Source organism: Hemiscyllium ocellatum (assembly GCF_020745735.1).
Source record: "Hemiscyllium ocellatum isolate sHemOce1 chromosome X unlocalized genomic scaffold, sHemOce1.pat.X.cur. SUPER_X_unloc_4, whole genome shotgun sequence".
Classification (NCBI taxonomy): domain Eukaryota; kingdom Metazoa; phylum Chordata; class Chondrichthyes; order Orectolobiformes; family Hemiscylliidae; genus Hemiscyllium; species Hemiscyllium ocellatum.
Genome location: NW_026867594.1, coordinates 182,624 through 205,858, shown reverse-complemented (window position 1 = coordinate 205,858; position 23,235 = coordinate 182,624). Strand labels below are relative to the sequence as shown.

The 23,235-nt window shown below is 55.3% G+C and overlaps 1 protein-coding gene across 1 annotated transcript in view; it reads right to left on the bottom strand.

The window, feature by feature from the left end:
• Positions 1-23,235, bottom strand: part of LOC132808964 (histone deacetylase 4-like) — a 69,374-nt gene that overhangs the window by 8,176 nt on the left and 37,963 nt on the right. The window contains exons 10-14 of the mRNA XM_060822357.1: positions 7,206-7,293; positions 6,141-6,260; positions 5,305-5,402; positions 2,072-2,190; positions 142-275 (exon numbers count right to left, since the gene is read on the bottom strand). Of these exons, the coding sequence (XP_060678340.1) occupies positions 142-275; positions 2,072-2,190; positions 5,305-5,402; positions 6,141-6,260; positions 7,206-7,293 (559 nt within the window). The remainder of the gene's footprint in view (positions 1-141; positions 276-2,071; positions 2,191-5,304; positions 5,403-6,140; positions 6,261-7,205; positions 7,294-23,235) is intronic.

The following is a 23,235-nucleotide window of genomic DNA, read 5'->3' as shown; positions in this document are numbered from 1 at the left end:
TCCCCTCTCTCTCTGCCCCTCTCTCTCTCTCTCCCCCCTCCCTCTCTTCCTTCTCTCTCCGCCCTCTCCCACTCTTCCCCCTCCCTCTCTCCACCCCCTCTCTCCCCCTCCCTCTCCCCCCTCCCTCCCCTCGGCTGTTACCTCCTGCCCCAGGAGTGCTCTCACACACATCTCTGATGCGTCACAGATAGCGGTCAGATGGTGTCCACCCTCCAGCACTAGGACCACGCGGCCACCAGCCACCTCCATCAGCTCCCGGGTCAGCACCCCGAAACCTGGGGGGTGTGGTGGGGGGGGAGACAGTTAGACCCTGGGGGAGGACATGTCCCCTTTAGTGCTCATCGCCCCAACCTTCCCCACCCCCACGACACTCTCACACACCCTCAGCCTCCCTCACACACTCTCTCCGTCCCTCACACACCCTCACCCTCCCTCACACACTCTCTCCATCCCTCACCCTCCCTCAGCCTCCCTCACACACTCTCTCCGTCCCTCACACACCCTCACCCTCCCTCAGCCTCCCTCACACACTCTCTCCATCCCTCACACACCCTCACCCTCCCTCACACACTCTCTCCATCCCTCACCCTCCCTCAGCCTCCCTCACACACTCTCTCCGTCCCTCACACACCCTCACCCTCCCTCAGCCTCCCTCACACACCCTCAGCCTCCCTCACACACTCTCTCCATCCCTCACACACTCTCTCCATCCCTCACACACTCTCTCCGTCCCTCACACACCCTCACCCTCCCTCACACACTCTCTCCATCCCTCACACACTCTCTCCGTCCCTTACACACCCTCACCCTCCCTCACACACTCTCTCCGTCCCTCACACACCCTCACCCTCCCTCACACACTCTCTCCATCCCTCACACACTCTCTCCGTCCCTCACACACCCTCACCCTCCCTCACACACTCTCTCCGTCCCTCACACACCCTCACCCTCCCTCACACACTCTCTCCATCCCTCACACACTCTCTCCGTCCCTCACACGCCCTCACCCTCCCTCACACACTCTCTCCGTCCCTCACACACCCTCAGCCTCCCTCACCCTCCCTCACACACTCTCTCCATCCCTCACCCTCCCTCAGCCTCCCTCACACACTCTCTCCATCCCTCAGCCTCCCTCACCCTCCCTCACACACTCTCTCCATCCCTCACACACCCTTACCCTCCCTCAAACACTCTCTCACTCTCACTCTCTCTCTCACACTCTCTCTCTCACACTCTCTCACTCTCATACTCTCTCCCTCTCTCTTTCTCTCTCTCTCTCTCTTTCTCTCACACACACAGGGACAACACGGGAACGTCATCGTGTGGACACGCACACACAGGGACAACACGGGAACGTGATCGTGTGGACACGCACACACATGGACAACACGGGAACAGGATCGTGTGGACGCACACAGGGACAACACGGGAACGTGATCGTGTGGACACGCACACAGGGACAACACGGGAATGTGATCGTGTGGGCGCACACAGGGACAACACGGGAACGTGATCGTGTGGACACGCACACAGGGACAACACGGGAATACAATCACCCACATCTGTGAACAATGTGGGAACGCAGTAACATACGCACATGCGAGCAATGTCATAGACATGTATATAAGTAATACGTGACCATGACCGTGTACACGTATGACTGACGCATGAAGCTGGGAACACGCGCCACCGCAAACATGCAGGGCACACGCCAAGCGAACACGCACGGTCACCGACGCACTGGGGCAGGCGCAGGGAGACGCACACTCCGACAGTGTCACGGCTCAAGCACGCATGGTCACACCGCTCCCCCCCACCCCATCCCCCCGAGACCAGGCAGGAGTCACAGCGCATTGTCTGGGGTCAGTGTGGGAGGGGGTATGATCCCACACGGAATACTCCGCCCCCAGAGTGGTACCAGTGGGGGGAGGGGTGGGAGGTGGGAGACAGTGATGTGGGAGTGGGGTGAACCTCACTCCCCAGTGCAGCGTCTGCCCCAGGGTCTGGCAGCGTCTGGCGAGGGGTGGAGGGGGGGGGTAGTGCTGAGTCTGAGGGGGGCGGGCGGACTCACATTTTGCAGATACCCGGTAACCCCCCATCTGGGGCTGGTGTCCCTCGACAGCGTCAAACCCAGAGGATACCAGGACCAGCTCGGGGGAGAATTCCTTCGCAATCGGTATCACCACCGTCCTGCAGCAGGGGGAGAGAGAGTGAGACACGGGGAGAGAGGGAGAGAGACACACACACACGGGGGGGGAGAGAGAGAGAGAGACACACACATACACACACACGGGGGGAGAGAGAGAGAGTGAGAGAGACACACACACGGGGGGAGAGAGAGAGAGACACACACACAGACGGGGAGAGACACAGAGAGAGACACACACACACACACGGGGAGAGAGACACACACACGGGGAGAGAGAGAGACACACACACACAGACGGGGAGAGAGACACACACACATGGGGAGAGAGAAAGACACACACTGGGAGAGAGAGAGACACACACACACGGGGAGAGAGACACACACACGGGGAGAGAGAGAGAGACACGGAAAGAGAATGACACACACACACAGGGAGAGAGAGAGACAGACACACACGGGGAGAGAGACAGAGACATACATGGGGAGAAAGAGAGACACACACGGGGAGAGAGAGAGACACACACACATGGGGAGAGAGACAGAGACACACACAGGGAGCGAGAGAGACACACACACACGGGGAGAGAGAGACACACACGGGGAGAGAGAGAGAGACACAGGGAAAGAGAATGACACACACACACAGGGAGAGAGAGAGACAGACACACGGGGGGGGAGAGAGAGACACACATGGGGAGAAAGAGAGACGCACACGGGGAGAGACAGAGACACACATGGGGAGAGAGAGAGACACACACACGGGGGAGAGAGAGAGAGAGAGAGACACACGCACAGGGAGAGAGAGAGAGACACAAACACACACGGGAGAGAGAGACACACACATGGGGAGAGAGACAGAGACACACACAGGGAGCGAGAGAGACACACACGGGGAGAGAGAGACACACACAGGGAGAGAGAGAGAGACACACACACACGGGGAGAGAGAGACACACACAGGGAGAGAGAGAGACACACACACACACGGGGAGAGAGAGAGAGAGAGAGAGAGAGACACACACACACAGGGAGAGAGAGAGAGAGACACACACACACACACGGGGAGAGAGCGAGAGACACACACACACACAGGGAGAGAGAGAGACACACACACACACACGGGGAGAGAGCGAGAGACACACACACACACAGGGGAGAGAGAGAGAGACACACACACACACAGGGGAGAGAGAGAGAGACACACACACATACACGGGGAGAGAGCGAGAGACACACACACACACGGGGAGAGAGCGAGAGACACACACACACACAGGGGAGAGAGAGAGAGACACACACACACAGGGAGAGAGAGAGAGAGACACACACACACACACGGGGAGAGAGCGAGAGACACACACACACACGGGGAGAGAGCGAGAGACACACACACACACAGGGGAGAGAGAGAGAGACACACACACATACACGGGGAGAGAGAGACACACACGTAGGGAGAGAGAGAGACACACACACACGTAGGGAGAGAGAGAGACACACACGTAGGGAGAGAGAGAGACACACACACACGGGGAGAGAGAGAGAGACACACACACAGACAGACGGGGAGAGAGACACACACACGGGGGGAGAGAGACACACGGGGAGAGAGCGAGGCACACACATGGGGAGAGAGACAGAGACACACACACAGGGAGAGAGAGAGACACACATGGGGAGACAGACACACACGGGGAGAGAGAGAGTGAGACACAAACACACACAGGGAGAGAGAGAGACACACACGGGGAGAGAGAGAGAGACACACGTTAGAGAGAGAGAGAGACACACGCACACACACACACAAGGGAGAGAGAGAGACACACGCACACACATACACGTGGAGAGAGACACACACACGGGGGGAGAGAGAGACACACACACGGGGAGAGAGAGAGAGACACACGGGAGAGAGAGAGAGAGACACGCACACACACACACAAGGGAGAGAGAGAGACACACGCACACACATACACGTGGAGAGAGACACACACACGGGGGGAGAGAGAGACACACACACGGGGAGAGAGAGAGAGACACACACACACATGGGGCGAGAGAGAGAGAGAGAGAGACACACACACATGGGGAGAGACACACACACAGGGGGAGTGAGAGACACACACACAGGGGGAGAGAGAGAGACACACACACACACACACGGGGAGAGAGACACACACACACATACACACACACGGGGAGAGAGAGACACACACACACAGGGGGAGAGAGAGAGACACACACACACACGGGGAGAGAGACACACACACACATACACACACACGGGGAGAGAGAGACACACACACAGGGGTAGAGAGAGAGACACACACACGGGTAGAGAGAGACGCACGGGGAGAGAGAGAGAGAGAGAGACACACAGAGAGAGAGAGAGAGAGACACACACACGGAGAGAGAGACACACAGGGAGAGAGAGACACACAGGGAGAGAGAGACACACACAGGGAGAGAGAGAGAGAGAGAGACACACACACAGGGAGAGACATGGCCCATCAGTGTCAGGAGAGCCAGAGCCGGCTGTTGGAGCAGGTTCACATCATTTCCCGTTCCCTCCCGCTCTACACCGTCCCCCATGGACCCCAAACCCCTTCACCGTTCCCTCCCGCTCTACACCATCCCCCCATGGACCCCAAACCCCTTCCCCGTTCCCTCCTGCTCTACACCGTCCCCCAATGGACCCCAAACCCCTTCCCCGTTCCCTCCTGCTCTACACCATCCCCCATGGACCCCAAACCCCTTCCCCATTCCCTCCCACTCTACACCTTCCCCCATGGATCCCAAACCCCTTCCCCGTTCCCTCCCGCTCTACACCGTCCCCATGGACCCCAAACCCCTTCCCCGTTCCCTCCTGCTCTACACCATCCCCCATGGACCCCAAACCCCTTCCCCGTTCCCTCCCGCTCTACACCTTCCCCCATGGATCCCAAACCCCTTCCCCGTTCCCTCCCGCTCTACACCGTCCCCATGGACCCCAAACCCCTTCCCCGTTCCCTCCCGCTCTACACCGTCCCCATGGACCCCAAACCCCTTCCCCATTCCCTCCCGCTCTACACCGGCCCTGATGGACCCCAAACCCCTTCCCCGTTCCCACCACCTCTCTCCTGTGTGTTCCCACTCCCCCCTCCTCCCTCTGTTACCTGAACGCAGCCAGATAGTCAGCATCGCCCATGGGAGGGTCCAACCCCCCACTCCACGCAATGTTAACGTTGAACCCCTCCCCTGGTCCTGCTCCGACCTGGGACAGCAACAGACACTGACGTCAGACCCCAGACTCACCACCCCCCCACAACGTGTCACATCAGGGAGCCCAAGAGAACCGAGTAAAGCTTCCTCTACACCATGCACCCTCCATCAATACCACCCAGCAATGGGGGGGGGGGGGGTTTAGATACAGTGCAAAGCTCCCTCTACACCGTCCCTCACTCCCAGGGACAGGGGGTTTAAATACAGAGTAAAGCTCCCTCTACACCATTCCCCACTCCCAGGGACAGGGAGTTGGATACAGAGTAAACTCCCACTACACCGTCCCCCACTCCCAAGGCTTTGGATACAGAGTAAAGCTCCCTCTACACCGTCCCCCACTCCCAGGGACAGGGGGTTAGATACAGAGTAAAGCTCCCACTTCACCATCCCCCACTCCCAGGGACAGGGGGTTAGATACAGAGTAAAGCTCCCTCTACACTGTCCCCCACTCCCATGGACAGGGGGTTGGATACAGAGTAAAGCTCCCTCTACACCGTCCCCCCACTCCCACGGACAGGGGGATTAAATACAGAGTAAAGCTCTCTCTACACCATCCCCCACTCCCAGGGACAGGGGGTTAGATACAGAGTAAAGCTCCCTCAACACCGTACCGCCCCCCCATCAAACACACCCAGGGACAGGGACACATCTCTGACACGCCGACATGGACGGTAGGGTGAGTCCGTCGCTGATTGTTGCCTGCTCCCTGCTGGCTGGGGGTGGTACTGACCTCCTCTGCGGCTCCGCTTCCCGGGAAAAAGTTGCCTCCATCATGGCGATGGAGGGAAATGTAGAGGACTTTGGGATCACTGTAGAAGACTTGCTGGGTGCTGTTTCCATGGTGCACGTCCTTGTGGGTGAGGAGGTGAGGGGAAGGGTGGGTGGGTGGGGGGGAAACAGAGATGGTGACTCAAGGTAATGGCCCACTCAAACCCCCTCCCTCCATCGCTCGCCTTCTTCAACAAAGAGGAACCACCCCCAAGCCTCCGCCATATTGGGGGGAAACGGGGAAGGGGTTTGGGGTCCATGGGGGACGGTGTAGAGTGGGAGGGAATGGGGCAGGGGTTTGGGGTTCATGGGGGACAGAGTAGAGCGGGAGGGAATGGGGAAGGTGCTTGGGGTCTATTGGGATGGCGTAGAGCGGGAGGGAATGGGGAAGGGGTTTGGGGTCCATGGGATGGTGTAGAGAGGGAGGGAACGAGGTAGGGGTTTGGGGTCCATGGAGACGGTGTAGAGCGGGAGGGAACGGGGAAGGGGTTTGGGGTCCATGGGATGGTGTAGAGAGGGAGGGAACGAGGTAGGGGTTTGGGGTCCATGGAGACGGTGTAGAGCGGGAGGGAACGGGGAAGGGGTTTGGGTCCATGGGGATGGTGTAGAGGGGGAGGGAACGGGGAAGGGGTTTGGGGTCCATGGGGGACGGTGTAGAGCGGGAGGGAATGGGGAAGGGGTTTGGGGTCCATGGGGATGGTGTAGAGGGGGAGGGAACGGGGAAGGGGTTTGGGGTCCATGGGGGACGTTGTAGAGCGGGAGGGAACGGGGAAGGGGTTTGGGGTCCATTGGAACGGTGTAGTGCGGGAGGGAACGGGGAAGGGATTTGGTGTCCATGGGGGACGTTGTAGAGCGGGAGGGAACGGGGAAGGGGTTTGGGGTCCAGGAGGACGGTGTAGAGCGGGAGGGATTGGGGAAGGGGTTTGGGGTCCATCGGGGATGGTGTAGAGCGGGAGGGAATGGGGAAGGGGTTTGGTGTCCATGGTAACGGTGTGGAGCAGGAGGGAATGGGGTTGTGATGACTCACCCAGTCAACAATCAGAATCCGCCTGGTGTCTGTCTTCTGTAACAGCTGTTTGGTGGCCACAGCAACCGAGTTAAAGAAGCAGAATCCCCTGGAAGGGACGAGACGGGGAGGGAGGGGGTGTGGAAGATGGTGAATAACAAGCAAGTTCTCCAATGGTGGATGGGGGCTCAAAACCGACAGAGCGTCCACCTAATCCCAGCCCTTCCTCAACCGCTCAGGGAGGGGGCCCGACTCGCATGGCCTTCCCTGATGCTACCTCCCCCAGCCCTCCCGACCTCACCACCACCACAACCTCCCTCCCCACCCCTGGCCAACCCCAATCCTTCCAGCTCCACACATGATGGATCTTTAGACTGGACAGATGTGCAAGTGGATGGTGGTTTTGGGATCTTTGCACCGGGGTGGGCGGGAGAGGTGGGGAACGTTCCGGCGCGAGAGGGAGTGTGCTGCCAAAGCTCTCCCAGACTGACCCTTCCCCTGTGGGATGGCAGGGAGGAGGAGGCAGACTGGTTTGGTTTCGACTGTGCTCGCTGGGAGTTTGGGAGAATGAGGGTTGGGTTTGGATTGTTTAGGGTTGTGTGTGGGTTCAGTGGGTTTGAGGTGGTTTGATTAGAGTTGCGGTGGGGGGAATTGAAACAGGTTGGGTTGAAGTGGGTTGTTTTCGGTTGGTTTAGATTCGATTGGGGCTAGTTTGGGATAGTTGGGTTTGGTGAGTTGGAGAAGGTTCAGTTGGCTTCGGTTGTGTTTGGGTTGGGATGAGGTGGGTTCGGTTGTGTTGGGGTGGGTTGAGATGGTTTAGGTTGAGGTGGGTTGGGTTGAGTTGTATGGTGATGGGTTGGGTTGAGTTGGGTCGGTTTGAGGTGGGTTGGGTTGAGGTGGGTTGGGTTGAGTTGGGTTGTGTTGAGTCTGGATGGGCTGAGGTGGGTTGGGTTGTGTTGGGTTGGGTTGACGTGTGTTGGGTTGAGGTGGGTTGCGTTGAGATAACTTGAGTAGTGTTGGGTTGAGGTGGGTTTGGTTGAGTTGGGTTGGGCTGAGGTAGGTTGGGTTGAGGAGGTTTGGGTTGTGGTGGGTTGGGTTGCGGTGGGTTTAGTTGAGGTGTGTTGGGTTGAGATGACTTGAGTAGGGTTGGGTTGAGGTGGGTTTGGTTGAGGTAGGTTGGGTTGGGTTGGGTTGGGTTGCGGTGCGTTGAGTTGAGGTGCGTTGGGTTGAGTTGGGTTGGGTTGAGGAGGTTGGGTTGAGTTGGGTTGGATTGAGGTGGGTTGGGTTGAGGTGGGTTGGGTTGAGTTGGGTTGGGTTGAGTTGGGTTGGGTTGACGTGGGTTGGGTTGGGTTGAGTTGAGGTGGGTTGAGTTTGGTTGGGTTGAGTTGGGTTAGGTTGCGGTGGGTTGGGTTGAGGTGGGTTGGGTTGACTTGGATTTAGTTGTGTTGGGTTAAGGTGAGTTGGGTTGAGGTGGGTTGGATGAGTTGGGATGGGCTGAGGTGGGTTAATTTGAGTTGCGTTGGGGTGAGGTGAGTTGGGTTGAGTTGGGTTGGGTTGAGGTGGGTTGGTTGAGTTGGGTTGGTTGAGACGGAAAGGGTTGAGGTAGGATGGGTTTAGGTGGGTTGGGTTGGGTTGAGGTGGGTTGATCTGAGGTGGTTGGGTTGCATTGGGTTGGAATTAGGTGGGTTGGGTTGAGGTGGGCTGGGTGGAGGTGTGTTGGATTGAGCTGTGTTGGGTTGAGGTGGGTTGGGTTGAGCTGGGTTGGGTTGAGGTGGGTTGGGTTGAGTTGGGTTGGGTTGAATTGCGTTGGGTTGAGGTAGGTTGGGATGGGTTGAGTTGAGGTGGGTTGGGCTGAGGTGGTTTGGGTTGCGGTGGGTTGAGTTGGGTTGAGTTGAGATGAGTTGGTTGAGGTGTGTTGGGTTGAGGTGGGTTGGGTTGAGGTGGGTTGGGTTGGGTTGAGTTGGGTTGAGTTTGGTTGAGTTGGGTTGGGCTGAGGTGGGTTGGTTTGAGGTGGGTTGGGTTGACTTGGATTTAGTTGTGTTGGGTTAAGGTGGGTTGGGTTGAGGTGGGTTGGATGAGTTGGGATGGGCTGAGGTGGGTTAAGGTGAGTTGTGTTGGGGTGAGGTGAGTTGGGTTGAGTTGGGTTGGGTTGAGGTGGGTTGGTTGAGTTGGGTTGGTTGAGACCGGATGGGTTGAGGTAGGATGGGTTTAGGTGGGTTGGGTTGAGGTGGATTGTGTTGAGTTGGGTTGGGTTGAGGTGGGTTGAGTTGAAGTGGTTGGGTTGAGTTGGGTTGGAATGAGGTGGGTTGGGTGGAGGTGGGCTGGGTGGAGGTGTGTTGGGTTGAGGTGGGTTGGGTTCACGTGGGTTGGATTGAGTTGTGTTGGGATGAGTTGGGTTGGGATGAATTGCGTTGGGTTGAGTTGGGTTGGGTTGAGGTGGGATGGGTTGAGGTGGTCTGGGGTGAGGTGGGTTGGGTTGAGTTGTATAGAGGTGGGTGGAGTTGTATAGAGGTGGGTTGGGTTGAGTTGGGTTGACTTGAGGTGGGTTGGGTTAAGGTGGGTTGGGTTGAGGTGGGTTGGGTTGAATTGGGTTGAGTTGAGTGGAGGTGGGTTGGGTTGAGTTGGGTTGGGTTGAGGTGGGTTGGGTTGAGATGGGTTGTGTTGAGACTGGATGGGCTGAGGTGGGTTGGGTTGTGTTGGTTGGGTTTAGGTGGGTTGGGTTGAGTTGTATGGTTATGGGTTGGGTGGAGTTGGGTTGGTTTGAGGTGGGTTGGGTTGAGGTGGGTTGGGTTGAGTTGGGTTGGGTTGAGGTAGGTTGGGTTGAGGAGGTTGGGTTGAGTTGGGTTGGATTGAGGTGGGTTGGGTTGAGTTGGGTTGGGTTGAGTTGGGTTGGGTTGAGTTGAGTTGGGTTGGGTTGAGGTAGGATGGGTTGAGGTGGGTTGGGTTGAGGTGGTTTGGGTTGTGGTGGGTTGGGTTGCGGTGGGTTGAGTTGAGGTGAGTTAGGTTGAGTTGGGTTGGGCTGAGGTAGGATGGGTTGAGGTAGGTTGGGTTGAAGTGGGTTGGGTTGAGGTGGGTTGGGTTGTGGTGGGTTGGTTTGAGTTGGGTTGGGTTGTGGTGGGTTGGTTTGAGTTGGTTTGGGCTGAGGTGGGTTGGGTTGACTTGGATTTAGTTGTGTTGGGTTAAGGTGGGTTGGGTTGAGGTGGGTTGGATGAGTTGGGATGGGTTGAGGTGGGTTAAGTTGGGTTGAGTTGGGTTGGGTTGAGGTGGGTTGGTTGAGTTGGGTTTGTTGAGACAGAATGGGTTGAGGTAGGATGGGTTTAGGTGGGTTCGGTTGAGGTGGGTTGTGTTGAGTTGTGTTGGGTTGAGGTGGGTTGAGTTGAGGTGGTTGGGTTGCGTTGGGTTGGAATTAGGTGGGTAGGGTTGAGGTGGGCTGGGTGGAGGTGTGTTGGATTGAGCTGTGTTGGGTTGAGGTAGGTTGGGTTCACGTGGGTTGGGTTGAGTTGGGTTGGGTTGAATTGCGTTGGGTTGAGGTGGGTTGGGTTGGGTTGAGTAGGGCTGAGGTGGTTTGGGTTGTGGTAGGTTGGGTTGAGGTGAGTTGGTTGAGGTGGGTTGGGTTGGGTTGAGTTGAGTTGGGTTGAGTTTGGTTGGGTTGAGTTGGGTTGGTTGACTTGGATTTAGTTGTGTTGGGTTAAGGTGGGTTGGGTTGAGGTGGGTTGGGTGGAGGTGTGTTGGATTGAGCTGTGTTGGGTTGAGGTAGGTTGGGTTCACGTGGGTTGGATTGAGTTGGGTTGGGTTGAATTGCATTGGGTTGTGTTGGGTTGGGTTAAGGTGTGTTGGGTTGAGTGGGTTGGGTTTGGTTGAGTAGGGCTGAGGTGGTTTGGGTTGTTGTAGGTTGAGTTGAGGTGAGTTGGTTGAGGTGGGTTGGGTTGAGGTGGGTTGGGTTGGGTTGAGTTGAGTTGGGTTGAGTTGGGTTGGTTGACTTGGATTTAGTTGTGTTGGGTTAAGGTGGGTTGGGTTGAGGTGGGTTGGGTTGAGGTGGGCTGGGTGGAGGTGTGATGGATTGAGCTGTGTTGGGTTGAGGTATGTTGGGTTCACGTGGGTTGGATTGAGTTGGGTTGGGTTGAATTGCGTTGGGTTGTGTTGGGTTGGGTTAAGGTGGGTTGGGTTGAGTTGGGTTGGGTTGAGTGGGTTGGGTTGAGATGAGTTGGGTTGAGTTGGGTTTGGTTGAGTTGGGTTGGGGAGAGATGAGTTGGGTTGAGTTGGGTTGTGGTTGAGGTGGGTTGGGTTGAGTTGGCTTGGGTTGAGGTGGGTTGGGTTGATTTGTATGGTGGTGGGATGGGTTGAGTTGGGTTGGTTTGAGGTGGGTTGGGTTGAGGTGGGTTTGGTTGAGTGGAGGTAGGTTGGGTTGAGTTGGGTTTGGTTGAGTGGAGGTGGGTTGGGTTGAGTTGGGTTGGTTTGAGGTAGGTTGGGTTGAGGTGGGTTGGGTTGAGTTGGGTTGTGTTGAGTCTGGATGGGCTGAGGTGGGTTGGGTTGGGTTGACGTGGGTTGGGTTGAGGTGGTTTGCTTTGAGATAACTTGAGTAGTGTTGGGTTGAGGTGGATTTGGTTGAGTAGGGTGGGTTGGGTTGGGTTAGGTTGCGGTGCATTGAGTTGTGGTGGGTTGGGTTGAGTTGGGTTGGGTTGAGGAGATTGGGTTGGATTGAGGTGGGTTGCGTTGAGTTGGGTTGAGTTGGGTTGGGTTGAGGTGGTTTGGGTTGTGGTGGGTTGGGTTGCGGTGTGTTGAGTTGAGGTGAGTTGGGTTGAGGTGGGTTGGGTTGAGGTGGGTTGGGTTGAGTTGGGTTGGGTTGAGTTGGGTTAGGCGGAGGTGGGTTGTGCTGAGGTGGGTTGGGTTGACTTGGATTTAGTTGTGTTGGGTTAAGGTGGGTTGGGTTGAGGTGGGTTGGATGAGTTGGGATGGGCTGAGGTGGGTTAAGTTGAGTTGTGTTGGGGTGAGGTGAGTTGGGTTGAGTTGGGTTGGGTTGAGGTGGGTTGGTTGAGTTGGGTTTGTTGAGACAGAATGGGTTGAGGTAGGATGGGTTTAGGTGGGTTCGGTTGAGGTGGGTTGTGTTGAGTTGTGTTGGGTTGAGGTGGGTTGAGTTGAGGTGGTTGGGTTGCGTTGGGTTGGAATTAGGTGGGTAGGGTTGAGGTGGGCTGGGTGGAGGTGTGTTGGATTGAGCTGTGTTGGGTTGAGGTAGGTTGGGTTCACGTGGGTTGGGTTGAGTTGGGTTGGGTTGAATTGCGTTGGGTTGAGGTGGGTTAGATTGGCTTGAGTTGAGGTGGGTTGGGTTGAGGTGAGTAGGGCTGAGGTGGTTTGGGTTGCGGTAGGTTGAGTTGAGGTGAGTTGGTTGAGGTGGGTTGGGTTGAGGTGTGTTGGGTTGAGGTGGGTCGGTTTGAGTTGGGTTGGGATGCGGTAGGTTGAGTTGAGGTGAGTTGGTTGAGGTGGGTTGAGTTGAGTTGAGTTGGGTTGAGTTTGGTTGGGTTGAGTTGGGTTGGTTGACTTGGATTTAGTTGTGTTGGGTTAAGGTGGGTTGGGTTGAGGTGGGTTGGAATGAGGTGGGTTGGGTTGAGGTGGGCTGGGTGGAGGTGTGTTGGATTGAGCTGTGTTGGGTTGAGTTCACGTGGGTTGGGTTGAGGTAGGATGGGTTTAGGTTGGTTGGGTTGAGGTGGATTGTGTTGAGTTGGGTTGGGTTGAGGTGGGTTGAGTTGAGGTGGTTGGGTTCAGTTGGATTGGAATGAGGTGGGTTGGGTTGAGTTGGGCTGGGGTGAGGTGAGTTGGGTTGTTTTGGATTGGGTAGGGTGGAGGTAGGTTGGGTTGAGTTGGGTTGGTTTGAGGTGGGTGGGGTTGAGGTGGGTTGGGTTGAGTTGGGTTGGGTTGAGGTGTGTTGGGTTGATTTGTATGGTGGTGGGTTGGGTTGAGTTGGGTTGGTTTGAGGTGCGTTGGGTTGAGTTGGGTTTGGTTGAGTGGAGGTGGGTTGGGTTGAGTTGGGTTGGTTTGAGGTGGGTTGGGTTGAGGTGGGTTGGGTTGAGTTGAGTTGTGTTGAGTCTGGATGGGCTGAGGTGGGTTGGGTTGTGTTGGGTTGGGTTGACGTGGGTTGGGTTGAGGTGGGTTGCGTTGAGATAACTTGAGTAGTGTTGGGTTGAGGTGGATTTGGTTGAGTAGGTTGGGTTGGGTTGGGTTAGGTTGCGGTGCGTTGAGTGGAGGTGGGTTGGGTTGAGTTGGGTTGGGTTGAGGTGGGTTGGGTTGAGGAGGTTGGGTTGAGTTGGGTTGGATTGAAGTGGGTTGTGTTGAGTTGGGTGGGGTTGTGGTGGGTTGTGTTGCGGTGTGTTGAGTTGAGGTGAGTTGGGTTGAGGTGTGATGGGTTGAGGTGGGTTGGGTTGAGGTGGGTTGGGTTGAGTTGGGTTGGGTGAGTTGGGTTGGGCTGAGGTGGGTTGGGTTGACTTGGATTTAGTTGTGTTGGGTTAAGGTGGGCTGGGTTGAGGTGGGTTGGATGAGTTGGGATGGGCTGAGGTGGGTTAAGTTGAGTTGTGTTGGGGTGAGGTGAGTTGGGTTGCGTTGGGTTGAGTTGGGTTGGATTGAGTTGGGTTGGATGGGTAGGATGGGTTAAGGTTGGTTGGGTTGAGGTGGGTTGGAATGAGGTGGGTTGGAATGAGGTGGGTTGGGTTGAGGAGGGCTGGGTGGAGGTGTGTTGGGGTGAGGTGAGTTGGTTGAGTTGGGTTGGGTAGTGTGGAGGTGGGTTTGGTTGAGTTGGGTTGGGTTGAGGTGGGTTGGGTTGAGTTGGGATGGGCTGAGGTGGGTTAAGTTGAGTTGTGTTGGGGTGAGGTGAGTTGGGTTGCGTTGGGTTGAGTTGGGTTGGGTTGAGTTGAGTTGGTTGAGGTAGGATGGGTTAAGGTTGGTTGGGTTGAGGTGGGTTGGAATGAGGTGGGTTGGAATGAGGTGGGTTGGGTTGAGGAGGGCTGGGTGGAGGTGTGTTGAGTTGGGATGGGCTGAGGTGGGTTAAGTTGAGTTGTGTTGGGGTGAGGTGAGTTGGGTTGCGTTGGGTTGAGTTGGGTTGGGTTGAGTTGAGTTGGTTGAGGTAGGATGGGTTAAGGTTGGTTGGGTTGAGGTGGGTTGGAATGAGGTGGGTTGGAATGAGGTGGGTTGGGTTGAGGAGGGCTGGGTGGAGGTGTGTTGGGTGGAGGTGGGTTGGTTGAGTTGGGTTGGTTGAGACCAGATGGGTTGAGGTAGGATGGGTTTAGGTTGGTTGGGTTGAGGTGGATTGTGTTGAGTTGGGTTGGGTTGAGGTGGGTTGAGTTGAGGTGGTTGGGTTCAGTTGGATTGGAATGAGGTGGGTTGGGTTGAGGTGGGCTGGGTGGGGGTGTGTTGGAATGAGGTATGTTGGGTTTACGTGGGTTGGATTGAGTTGGGTTGGGTTGAATTGCGTTGGGTTGAGTTGGGTTGGGTTGAGGTGGGTTGGGTTGAGGTGGATTGAATTGGGTTGGGTTGGGTTGAATTGGGTTGGGTTTAGGTGGGTTGGGTTGAGTGGGTTGGGGTGGAGGTGGGTTTGGTTGAGTTGGGTTGAGGTGGGTTGGGTTGAGTGGGTTGGGGTGAGGTGAGTTGGTTGAGTTGGGTTGGGTAGTGTGGAGGTGGGTTTGGTTGAGTTGGGTTGGGTTGAGGTGGGTTGGGTTGAGTTGGGTTGGGTTGAGGTGGATTGGGTTGATGTGGGTTGGGTTGAGGTGGATTGGGTTGAGGTGGGTTGGGTTGAGTTGGGTTGGGTTTAGGTGGGTTGTGTTGATTTGTATGGTGGTGGGTTGAGTTGAGTTGGGTTGGTTTGAGGTGGGTTGGGTTGAGGTGCGTTGGGTTGAGTTGGGTTGGGTTGAGTGGAGGTGGGTTGGGATGAGATGGTTTAGGTTGAGGTGGGTTGGGCTGAGTTGTATGGTGATGGGTTAGGTTGAGTTGGGTTGGTTTGAGGTGGGTTGGGTTGAGGTGGGTTGCGTTGAGATAACTTGAGTAGTGTTGGGTTGAGGTGGATTTGGTTGAGTAGGTTGGGTTGGGTTGGGTTAGGTTGAGGAGGTTGGGTTGAGTTGGGTTGGATTGAGGTGGGTTGCGTTGAGTTGGGTTGGGTTGACGTGGGTTGGGTTGGTTTGAGTTGAGGTGGGTTGGGTTGAGGTGGTTTGGGTTGTGGTGGGTTGGGTTGCGGTGAGTTGAGTTGAGGTGAGTTGGGTTGAGGTGGGTTTGGTTGAGGTGGGTTGGGATGAGTTGGGTTGGGTTGAGGTTGGTTGTGTTGAGTTGAGTTGGGTTGAGTTGGGTTGGGTGAGTTGGGTTGGGCTGAGGTGGGTTGGGTTGACTTGGATTTAGTTGTGTTGGGTTAAGGTGGGCTGGGTTGAGGTGGGTTGGATGAGTTGGGATGGGCTGAGGTGGGTTAAGTTGAGTTGTGTTGGGGTGAGGTGAGTTGGGTTGAGTTGGGTTGGTTGATTTGGGTTGGTTGAGACCGGATGGGTTGAGGTAGGATGGGATTAGGTTGGTTGGGTTGAGGTGGATTGTGTTGAGGTGGGTTGGGTTGAGGTGGGTTGAGTTGAGGTGGTTGGGTTCAGTTGGATTGGAATGAGGTGGGTTGGGTTGAGGTGGGCTGGGTGGAGGTGTGTTGGAATGAGGTATGTTGGGTTTATGTGGGTTGGATTGAGTTGGGTTGGGTTGAATTGCTTTGGGTTGAGTTGGGTTGGGTTGAGGTGGGTTGGGTTGAGGTTGGTTGGGTTGAGATGGGATGGCTTGAGTTAGGGTGGTTGAGTTGGGTTGGGTTGAGGTGGGATGGGTTGAGGTGGAATGAATTGGGTTGGGTTGGGTTGAACTGGGTTGGGTTGAGATGGGTTGGGTTGAGTGGATTGGGTTCAGATGTGTTGGGTTGAGTTGGGTTTGGTTGAGTTGGGTTGGGGTGAGGTGAGTTGGTTGAGTTGGGTAAGGTTGAGTTGGGTTGGGGTGAGGTGAGTTGGGTTGATTTGGGTTGGGTAGGGTGGAGGTGGGTTTGGTTGAGTTGGGTTGGGTTGAGGTGGGTTGGGTTGAGTTGGGTTGGGTTTAGGTGGGTTGGGTTGATTTGGGTTGGTTTGAGGTGGGTTGGGTTGAGGTGGGTTGGGTAGGGTGGAGGTGGGTTGGGTTGAGTTGGGTTGGTTTGAGGTGGGTTGGGTTGAGGTGGGTTGGGTTGAGTTGGGTTGGGTTTAGGTGGGTTGGGTTGATTTGTATGGTGGTGGGTTGGGTTGAGTTGGGTTGGTTTGAGGTGGGTTGGGTTGAGGTGCGTTGGGTTGAGTTGGGTTGGGTTGACGTGGGTTGGGTTGAGGTGGGTTGCGTTGAGATAACTTGAGTAGTGTTGGGTTGAGGTGGGTTGGGTTGGGGTGAGGTGGGTTGGGTTGAGTTGTATGGTGATGGGTTAGGTTGAGTTGAGTTGGTTTGAGGTGGGTTGGGTTGAGGTGGGTTGGGTTGAGTTGGGTTGTGTTGAGTCTGGATGGGCTGAGGTGGGTTGGGTTGTGTTGGGTTGGGTTGACGTGGGTTGGGTTGAGGTGGGTTGCATTGAGATAACTTGAGTAGTGTTGGGTTGAGGTGGGTTGGGTTGGGGTGAGGTGGGTTGGGTTGAGTTGGGTTGGGTTGAGGTGGGTTGGGTTGAGGAGGTTGGGTTGAGTTGGGTTGGATTGAGGTGGGTTGCATTGAGGTGGGTTGGGTTGAGTTGGGTTGGGTTGATGTGAGTTGGGTTGGGTTGAGTTGAGGTGGGATGGGTTGAGGTGGAATGAATTGGGTTGGGTTGGGTTGAATTGGGTTGGGTTGAGGTGGGTTGGGTTGAGTGGATTGGGTTCAGATGTGTTGGGTTGAGTTGGGTTTGGTTGAGTTGGGTTGGGGTGAGGTGAGTTGGTTGAGTTGGGTAAGGTTGAGTTGGGTTGGGGTGAGGTGAGTTGGGTTGATTTGGGTTGGGTAGGGTGGAGGTGGGTTTGGTTGAGTTGGGTTGGGTTGAGGTGGGTTGGGTTGAGTTGGGTTGGGTTTAGGTGGGTTGGGTTGATTTGGGTTGGTTTGAGGTGGGTTGGGTTGAGGTGGGTTGGGTAGGGTGGAGGTGGGTTGGGTTGAGTTGGGTTGGTTTGAGGTGGGTTGGGTTGAGGTGGGTTGGGTTGAGTTGGGTTGGGTTTAGGTGGGTTGGGTTGATTTGTATGGTGGTGGGTTGGGTTGAGTTGGGTTGGTTTGAGGTGGGTTGGGTTGAGGTGCGTTGGGTTGAGTTGGGTTGGGTTGACGTGGGTTGGGTTTAGGTGGGTTGCGTTGAGATAACTTGAGTAGTGTTGGGTTGAGGTGGGTTGGGTTGGGGTGAGGTGGGTTGGGTTGAGTTGTATGGTGATGGGTTAGGTTGAGTTGAGTTGGTTTGAGGTGGGTTGGGTTGAGGTGGGTTGGGTTGAGTTGGGTTGTGTTGAGTCTGGATGGGCTGAGGTGGGTTGGGTTGTGTTGGGTTGGGTTGACGTGGGTTGGGTTGAGGTGGGTTGCGTTGAGATAACTTGAGTAGTGTTGGGTTGAGGTGGGTTGGGTTGGGGTGAGGTGGGTTGGGTTGAGTTGGGTTGGGTTGAGGTGGGTTGGGTTGAGGAGGTTGGGTTGAGTTGGGTTGGATTGAGGTGGGTTGCATTGAGGTGGGTTGGGTTGAGTTGGGTTGGGTTGATGTGGGTTGGGTTGGGTTGAGTTGAGGTGGTTTGGGTTGAGTTGGGTTGGGTAGAGGTGGTTTGGGTTGTGGTGGGTTGGGTTGCAGTGGGTTTAGTTGAGGTGAGTTGGGTTGAGGTGCGTTGGGTTGAGGTGGGTTGGGTTGAGGTGGGTTGGGTTGAGTTGGGTTGGGTTGAGGTTGGTTGTGTTGAGTTTAGTCGGGTTGAGTTGGGTTGGGTGAGTTGTGTTGGGTTAAGGTGGGTTGGGTTGAGGTGGGTTGGATGAGTTGGATGGGCTGAGGTGGGTTAAGTTGAGTTGTGTTGGGGTGAGGTGAGTTGGGTTGAGTTGGGTTGAGTTGGGTTGGGTTGAGTTGGGTTGGTTGAGTTGGGTTGGTTGAGACCAGATGGGTTGAGGTAGGATGGGTTTAGGTTGGTTGGGTTGAGGTGGGTTGAGTTGAGGTGGTTGGGTTGAGTTGGGTTGGAATGTGGTGGGTTGGGTTGAGGAGGGCTGGGTGGAGGTGTGTTGGGTGGAGGTGGGTTGGTTGAGTTGGGTTGGTTGAGACCGGATGGGTTGAGGTAGGATGGGTTTAGGTTGGTTGGGTTGAGGTGGATTGTGTTGAGTTGGCTTGGGTTGAGGTGGGTTGAGTTGAGGTGGTTGGGTTCAGTTGGATTGGAATGAGGTGGGTTGGGTTGCGGTGGGCTGGGTGGAGGTGTGTTGGATTGAGGTAGGTTGGGTTTACGTGGGTTGGATTGAGTTGGGTTGGGTTGAATTGCGTTGGGTTGAGTTGGGTTGGGTTGAGGTGGGTTGGGTTGAGGTTGGTTGAGTTGAGATGGGATGGCTTGAATTAGGGTGGTTGAGTTGGGTTGGGTTGAGGTGGGATGGGTTGAGGTGGAATGAATTGGGTTGGGTTGGGTTGAATTGGGTTGGGTTGAGGTGGGTTGGGTTGAGGTGGGTTGGGTTCAGATGTGTTGGGTTGAGTTGGTTTGGGGTGAGGTGAGTGGGGTTGATTTGGGTTGGGTTGGGTGGAGGTGCATTGGTTTGAGATGGTTTCGGTTGAGGTGGGTTGGGTTGAGTTGTATAGTGGTGGGTTGGGTTGAGCTGGGTTGGCTTGAGGTGGGTTGGGTTAAGGTGGGTTGGGTTGAGGTGGGTTGGGTTGAAATAGGTTGGGTTGATTTGTATGGTGGTGGGTTGGGTTGAGTTGGGTTGGTTTGAGGTGGGTTGGGTTGAGGTGCGTTGGGTTGAGTTGGTTTGGGTTGAGTGGAGGTGGGTTGGCATGAGATGGTTTAGGTTGAGGTGGGTTGGGTTGAGTTGTATGGTGATGGGTTAGGTTGAGTTGGGTTGGGTTGAGGTGGGTTGGTTTGAGATGGTTTAGGTTGAGTTGTATAGTGATGGGTTGGGTTGAGTTGGGTTGGTTTGAGGTGGGTCGGGTTGAGATGGGTTGGGTTGAGTTGGGTTGGGTTGAGTTGAGTTGGGTTGAGGTTTGTTTGGTTGGGTTGAGTTGAGTTGGGTTGAGGTTTGTTTTGTTGAGGTAGTTTGGCTTGGGTTGGGTTAGGTTGCGGTGCGTTGAGTTGAGGTGGGTTGGGTTGAGTTGGGTTGGGTTCAGATGGGTTGAGTTGAGGAGGTTGTGTTGAGGAGGTTGGATTGAGTTGGGTTGGATTGAGGTGGGTTGGGTTGAGTTGGGTTGGGTTGAGTTGGGTTGGGTTGACGTGGGTTGGGTTGGGTTGAGTTGGGCTGGGCTGAGGTGGGTTGGGTTGAGGTGGGTTGGGTTGGGTTGAGTTGAGTTGGGTTGAGTTTGGTTGGGTTGAGGTGGGTTGGGTTGAGATGACTTCAGTAGGGTTGGGTTGAGGTGGGTTTGGTTGAGGTAGGTTGGGTTGAGTTGGATTGGATTGAGGTGGGTTGGGTTGAGTTGGGTTGGGCTGAGGTAGGATGGGTTGAGGTGAGTTGTGTTGAGATGGGTTGGGTTGAGTTGAGTTGGGTTGAGTTTGGTTGGTTGAGGTGGGTTGGATTGAGGTGGGTTGGGTTGACTTGGATTTAGTTGTGTTGGGTTAAGGTGGATTGGGTTGAGGTGGGTTGGATGAGTTGGGATGGGCTGAGGTAGGGTAAGTCAAGTTGTATTGGGGTGAGGTGAGTTGGGTTGAGTTGGGTTGAGTTGAGGTGGGTTGAGTTGAGGTGGTTGGGTTGCGTTGGGTTGGAATTAGGTGGGTTGGGTTGAGGTGGGCTGGGTGGAGGTGTGTTGGATTGAGGTAGGTTGGGTTGAGGTAGGTTGGGTTCACGTGGGTTGGGTTGAGTTGGGTTGGGTTGAATTGCGTTGGGTTGAAGTGGGTTGGGTTGGGTTGAGTTGAGGTGGGTTGGGTTGTGGTGGGTTGGGCTGAGGTGGTTTGGGTTGCGGTGGGTTGAGTTGAGGTGAGTTGGTTGAGGTGGGTCGGTTTGAGTTGGGTTGGGTTGAGGTGGGTTGGGTTGGGTTGAGTTGGGTTGGGCTGAGGTGGGTTGGTTGACTTGGATTTAGTTGTGTTGGGTTAAGGCGGGTTGGGTTGAGGTGGGTTGGAATGAGGTGGTTTGGGTTGAGGTGGGTTGGAATGAGGTGGGATGGGTTAGGGTGGGCTGGGTGGAGGTGTGGTGGATTGAGGTAGGTTGGGTTCACGTGGGTTGGATTGAGTTGGGTTGGGTTGAGTTGGGTTGGGTTGAATTGCGTTGGGTTGAGTTGGGTTGGAATGAGGTGGGTTGGGTTGTGTTGGGTTGCTTTGAGATGGGTTGGGTTGAGTTGGGGTGGTTGTGTTGGGTTGGGTTGAGGTGGAATGGGTTGAGGTGGATTGAATTGGGTTGGGTTGGGTTGAATTGGGTTGGTTGAGGTGGGTTGGGTTGAGGTGGGTTGGGTTGAGATGTGTTGGGTTGAGTTGGTCTGGGGTGAGGTGAGTTGGGTTGATTTGGGTTGGGTTGGGTGGAGGTGGGTTGGGTTGAGTTGGTTGGGTTGAGGTGGTTTGGGTTGAGTTGTATATGGTGGGTTGGGTTGAGTTGGGTTGGCTTGAGTTGGGTTGGGTTGAGGTGGGTTGGGTTGAGGTGGTTTGGGTTGAGGTGGTTTGGGTTGAGGGGGGTTGGGTTGAATTGGGTTGGTTTGAGTGGAGGTTGGTTGGATTGAGTTGGGTTGCGTTGAGGTGGGTTGGGTTGAGATGGTTTAGGTTGAGGTGGGTTGGGTTGAGTTGTATGGTGATGGGTTGGGTTGAGTTGGGTTGGTTTGAGGTCGGTTGGGTTGAGGTGGGTTGGGTTGAGATGGGTTTGATGATGTAGGTTGGGTTGGGTTGGGTTAGGTTGCGGTGCGTTGAGTTGAGGTGGGTTGGGTTGAGTTGGGTTGGGTTGAGGTGGGTTGGGTTGAGAAGGTTGGGTTGAGTTGGGTTGGATTGAGGTGGGTTGGGTTGTGGTGGGTTGGGTTGTGGTGGGTTGGGTTGAGTTGGGTTGGGTTGGCGTGGGTTGGGTTGGGTTGAGTTGAGGTGGGTTGGGCTGCGTTGGGTTGGGTTGAGTTGGGTTGGGTGGACGTGGGTTGGGTTGGGTTGGGTTGAGGTGGGTTGGGTTGAGTTGGGTTGGGTTGACGTGGGTTGAGGTGGGTTGGGTTGAGGTGATTTGGGTTGTGGTGGGTTGAGTTGAGGTGAGTTGGGTTGAGGTGGGTTGGGTTGGGTTGAGGTGGGTTGGGTTGAGTTGGGTTGGGTTGAGGTGGGTTGAGTTTGGTTGGGTTGAGTTGGGTTGGGCTGAGGTGGGTTGTGTTGAGTTGGGTTGGGTTGAGGTGGGTGGGTTGAGTAGGGTTGGAATTTAGTGGGTTGGGTTTAGGTGGGTTGGGTTGAGGTGGGTTGTGTTGAGTTGGGTTGGGTTGAGGTGGGTTGATTTGAGGTGGTTGGGTTGAGTTGGCTTGGAATTAGGTGGGTTGGGTTAAGGTGGGTTGGGTTGAGGTGGGTTGGGTTGAGTTGGGTTGGGTTGAGGTGGGTTGGGTTGCGCTGTGGTGGGTTGGTTTGAGGTGGGTTGGGTTGACTTGGATTTAGTTGTGTTGGGTTAAGGTGGGTTGGGTTGAGGTAGGTTGGATGAGTTGGGATGGGCTGAGGTGGGTTAAGTTGAGTTGTGTTGGGGTGAGGTGAGTTGGGTTAAGTTCAGTTGAGTTGGGTTGGGTTGAGGTGGGTTCGTTGAGTTGGGTTGGTTGAGATGGGATAGGTTGAGGTAGGATGGGTTTAGGTGGGTTGGGTTGAGGTGGGTTGTGTTGAGTGGGTTGGGTTGAGGTGGGTTGGGTTGAGTTGGTTGGAATGAGGTGGGTTGGGTTGAGGTGGGCTGGGTGGAGGTGTGTTGGATTGAGCTGTGTTGAGTTGAGATAGGTTGGGTTCACGTGGGTTGGGTTGAGTTGGGTTGGGTTGGGTTGAGGTGGGTTGGGTTGAGGTGGGTTGGGTTGTGTTGGGTTAGTTTGAGATGGGTTGGGATTGAGGTGGGTTGGGTTGAGATGGGTTGGGTTGAGTTGGGGTGGTTGAGTTGGGTTGGGATGAGGTGGGATGGGTTGAGGTGGGTTGGGTTGAGATGTTTTGGATTGAGTTGAGGAGGGTTGGGTTGAGTTAGGTTGGGTTGATGTGGGTTGGGTTGAGATGGTTTAGGTTGTGGTGGGTTGGCTTGAGTTGTATTGGGTTGAGTTGGGTTGGTTTGAGGTGGGATGGGTTGAGGTGGGTTGGGTTGAGTTAGGTTGGTTTGAGGTGGGTTGAGTGGAGGTAGGTTGGGTTGTGTTGGGCTGGGTTGAGGTGGGTTGGGTTGAGGTAGGTTGGGTTGAGGTGGTTTAGGTTGAGTTGGGTAGGTTGCGATGGGTTCGGTTGAGGTGGGTTGGTTTGAGATGAGTTCGGTTGAGTTGGGTTGGTTGAGGTGGGTTGGGGTGAGATGGGCTGGGTTGAGGTGGGTTGAGTTGGGTAGGGTTGGGTTGAGTTGGGTTGGATTGAAGTGGGTTGGGTTGAGGTGGGTTGGGTTGAGTTGGATTGGTTTGAGGTGGGTTGGGTTGAGGTGGATTGGGTTGAGTTGAGTTGGGCTGAGGTGGTTTGGGTTGAGTTGGGTTGGTTGAGTTGGGTTGGGTTGTGATGGGCTGGGTTGTGGTTGGTTGGGTTGAGTTGGATTTAGTTGTGGTGGGTTGGGTTGAGGTTGTTTGGATGAGTTGGGATGGGCTGAGGTGGGTTAAGTTGAGTTATGTTGGCGTGAGGTGAGTTGGGTTGTGTTGGGTTGGATTGAGTTGGGTTGTGTTGAGGTGGGTTGGTTGAGTTGGGTTGGTTGAGATGGGTTGGCTTGAGGTGGGTTGGGTGGAGGTGTGTTGGGTTGAGGTAGGTTGGGTTCAGGTGGGCTGGGTTGAGGTGGGTTGGTTGAGTTGTGT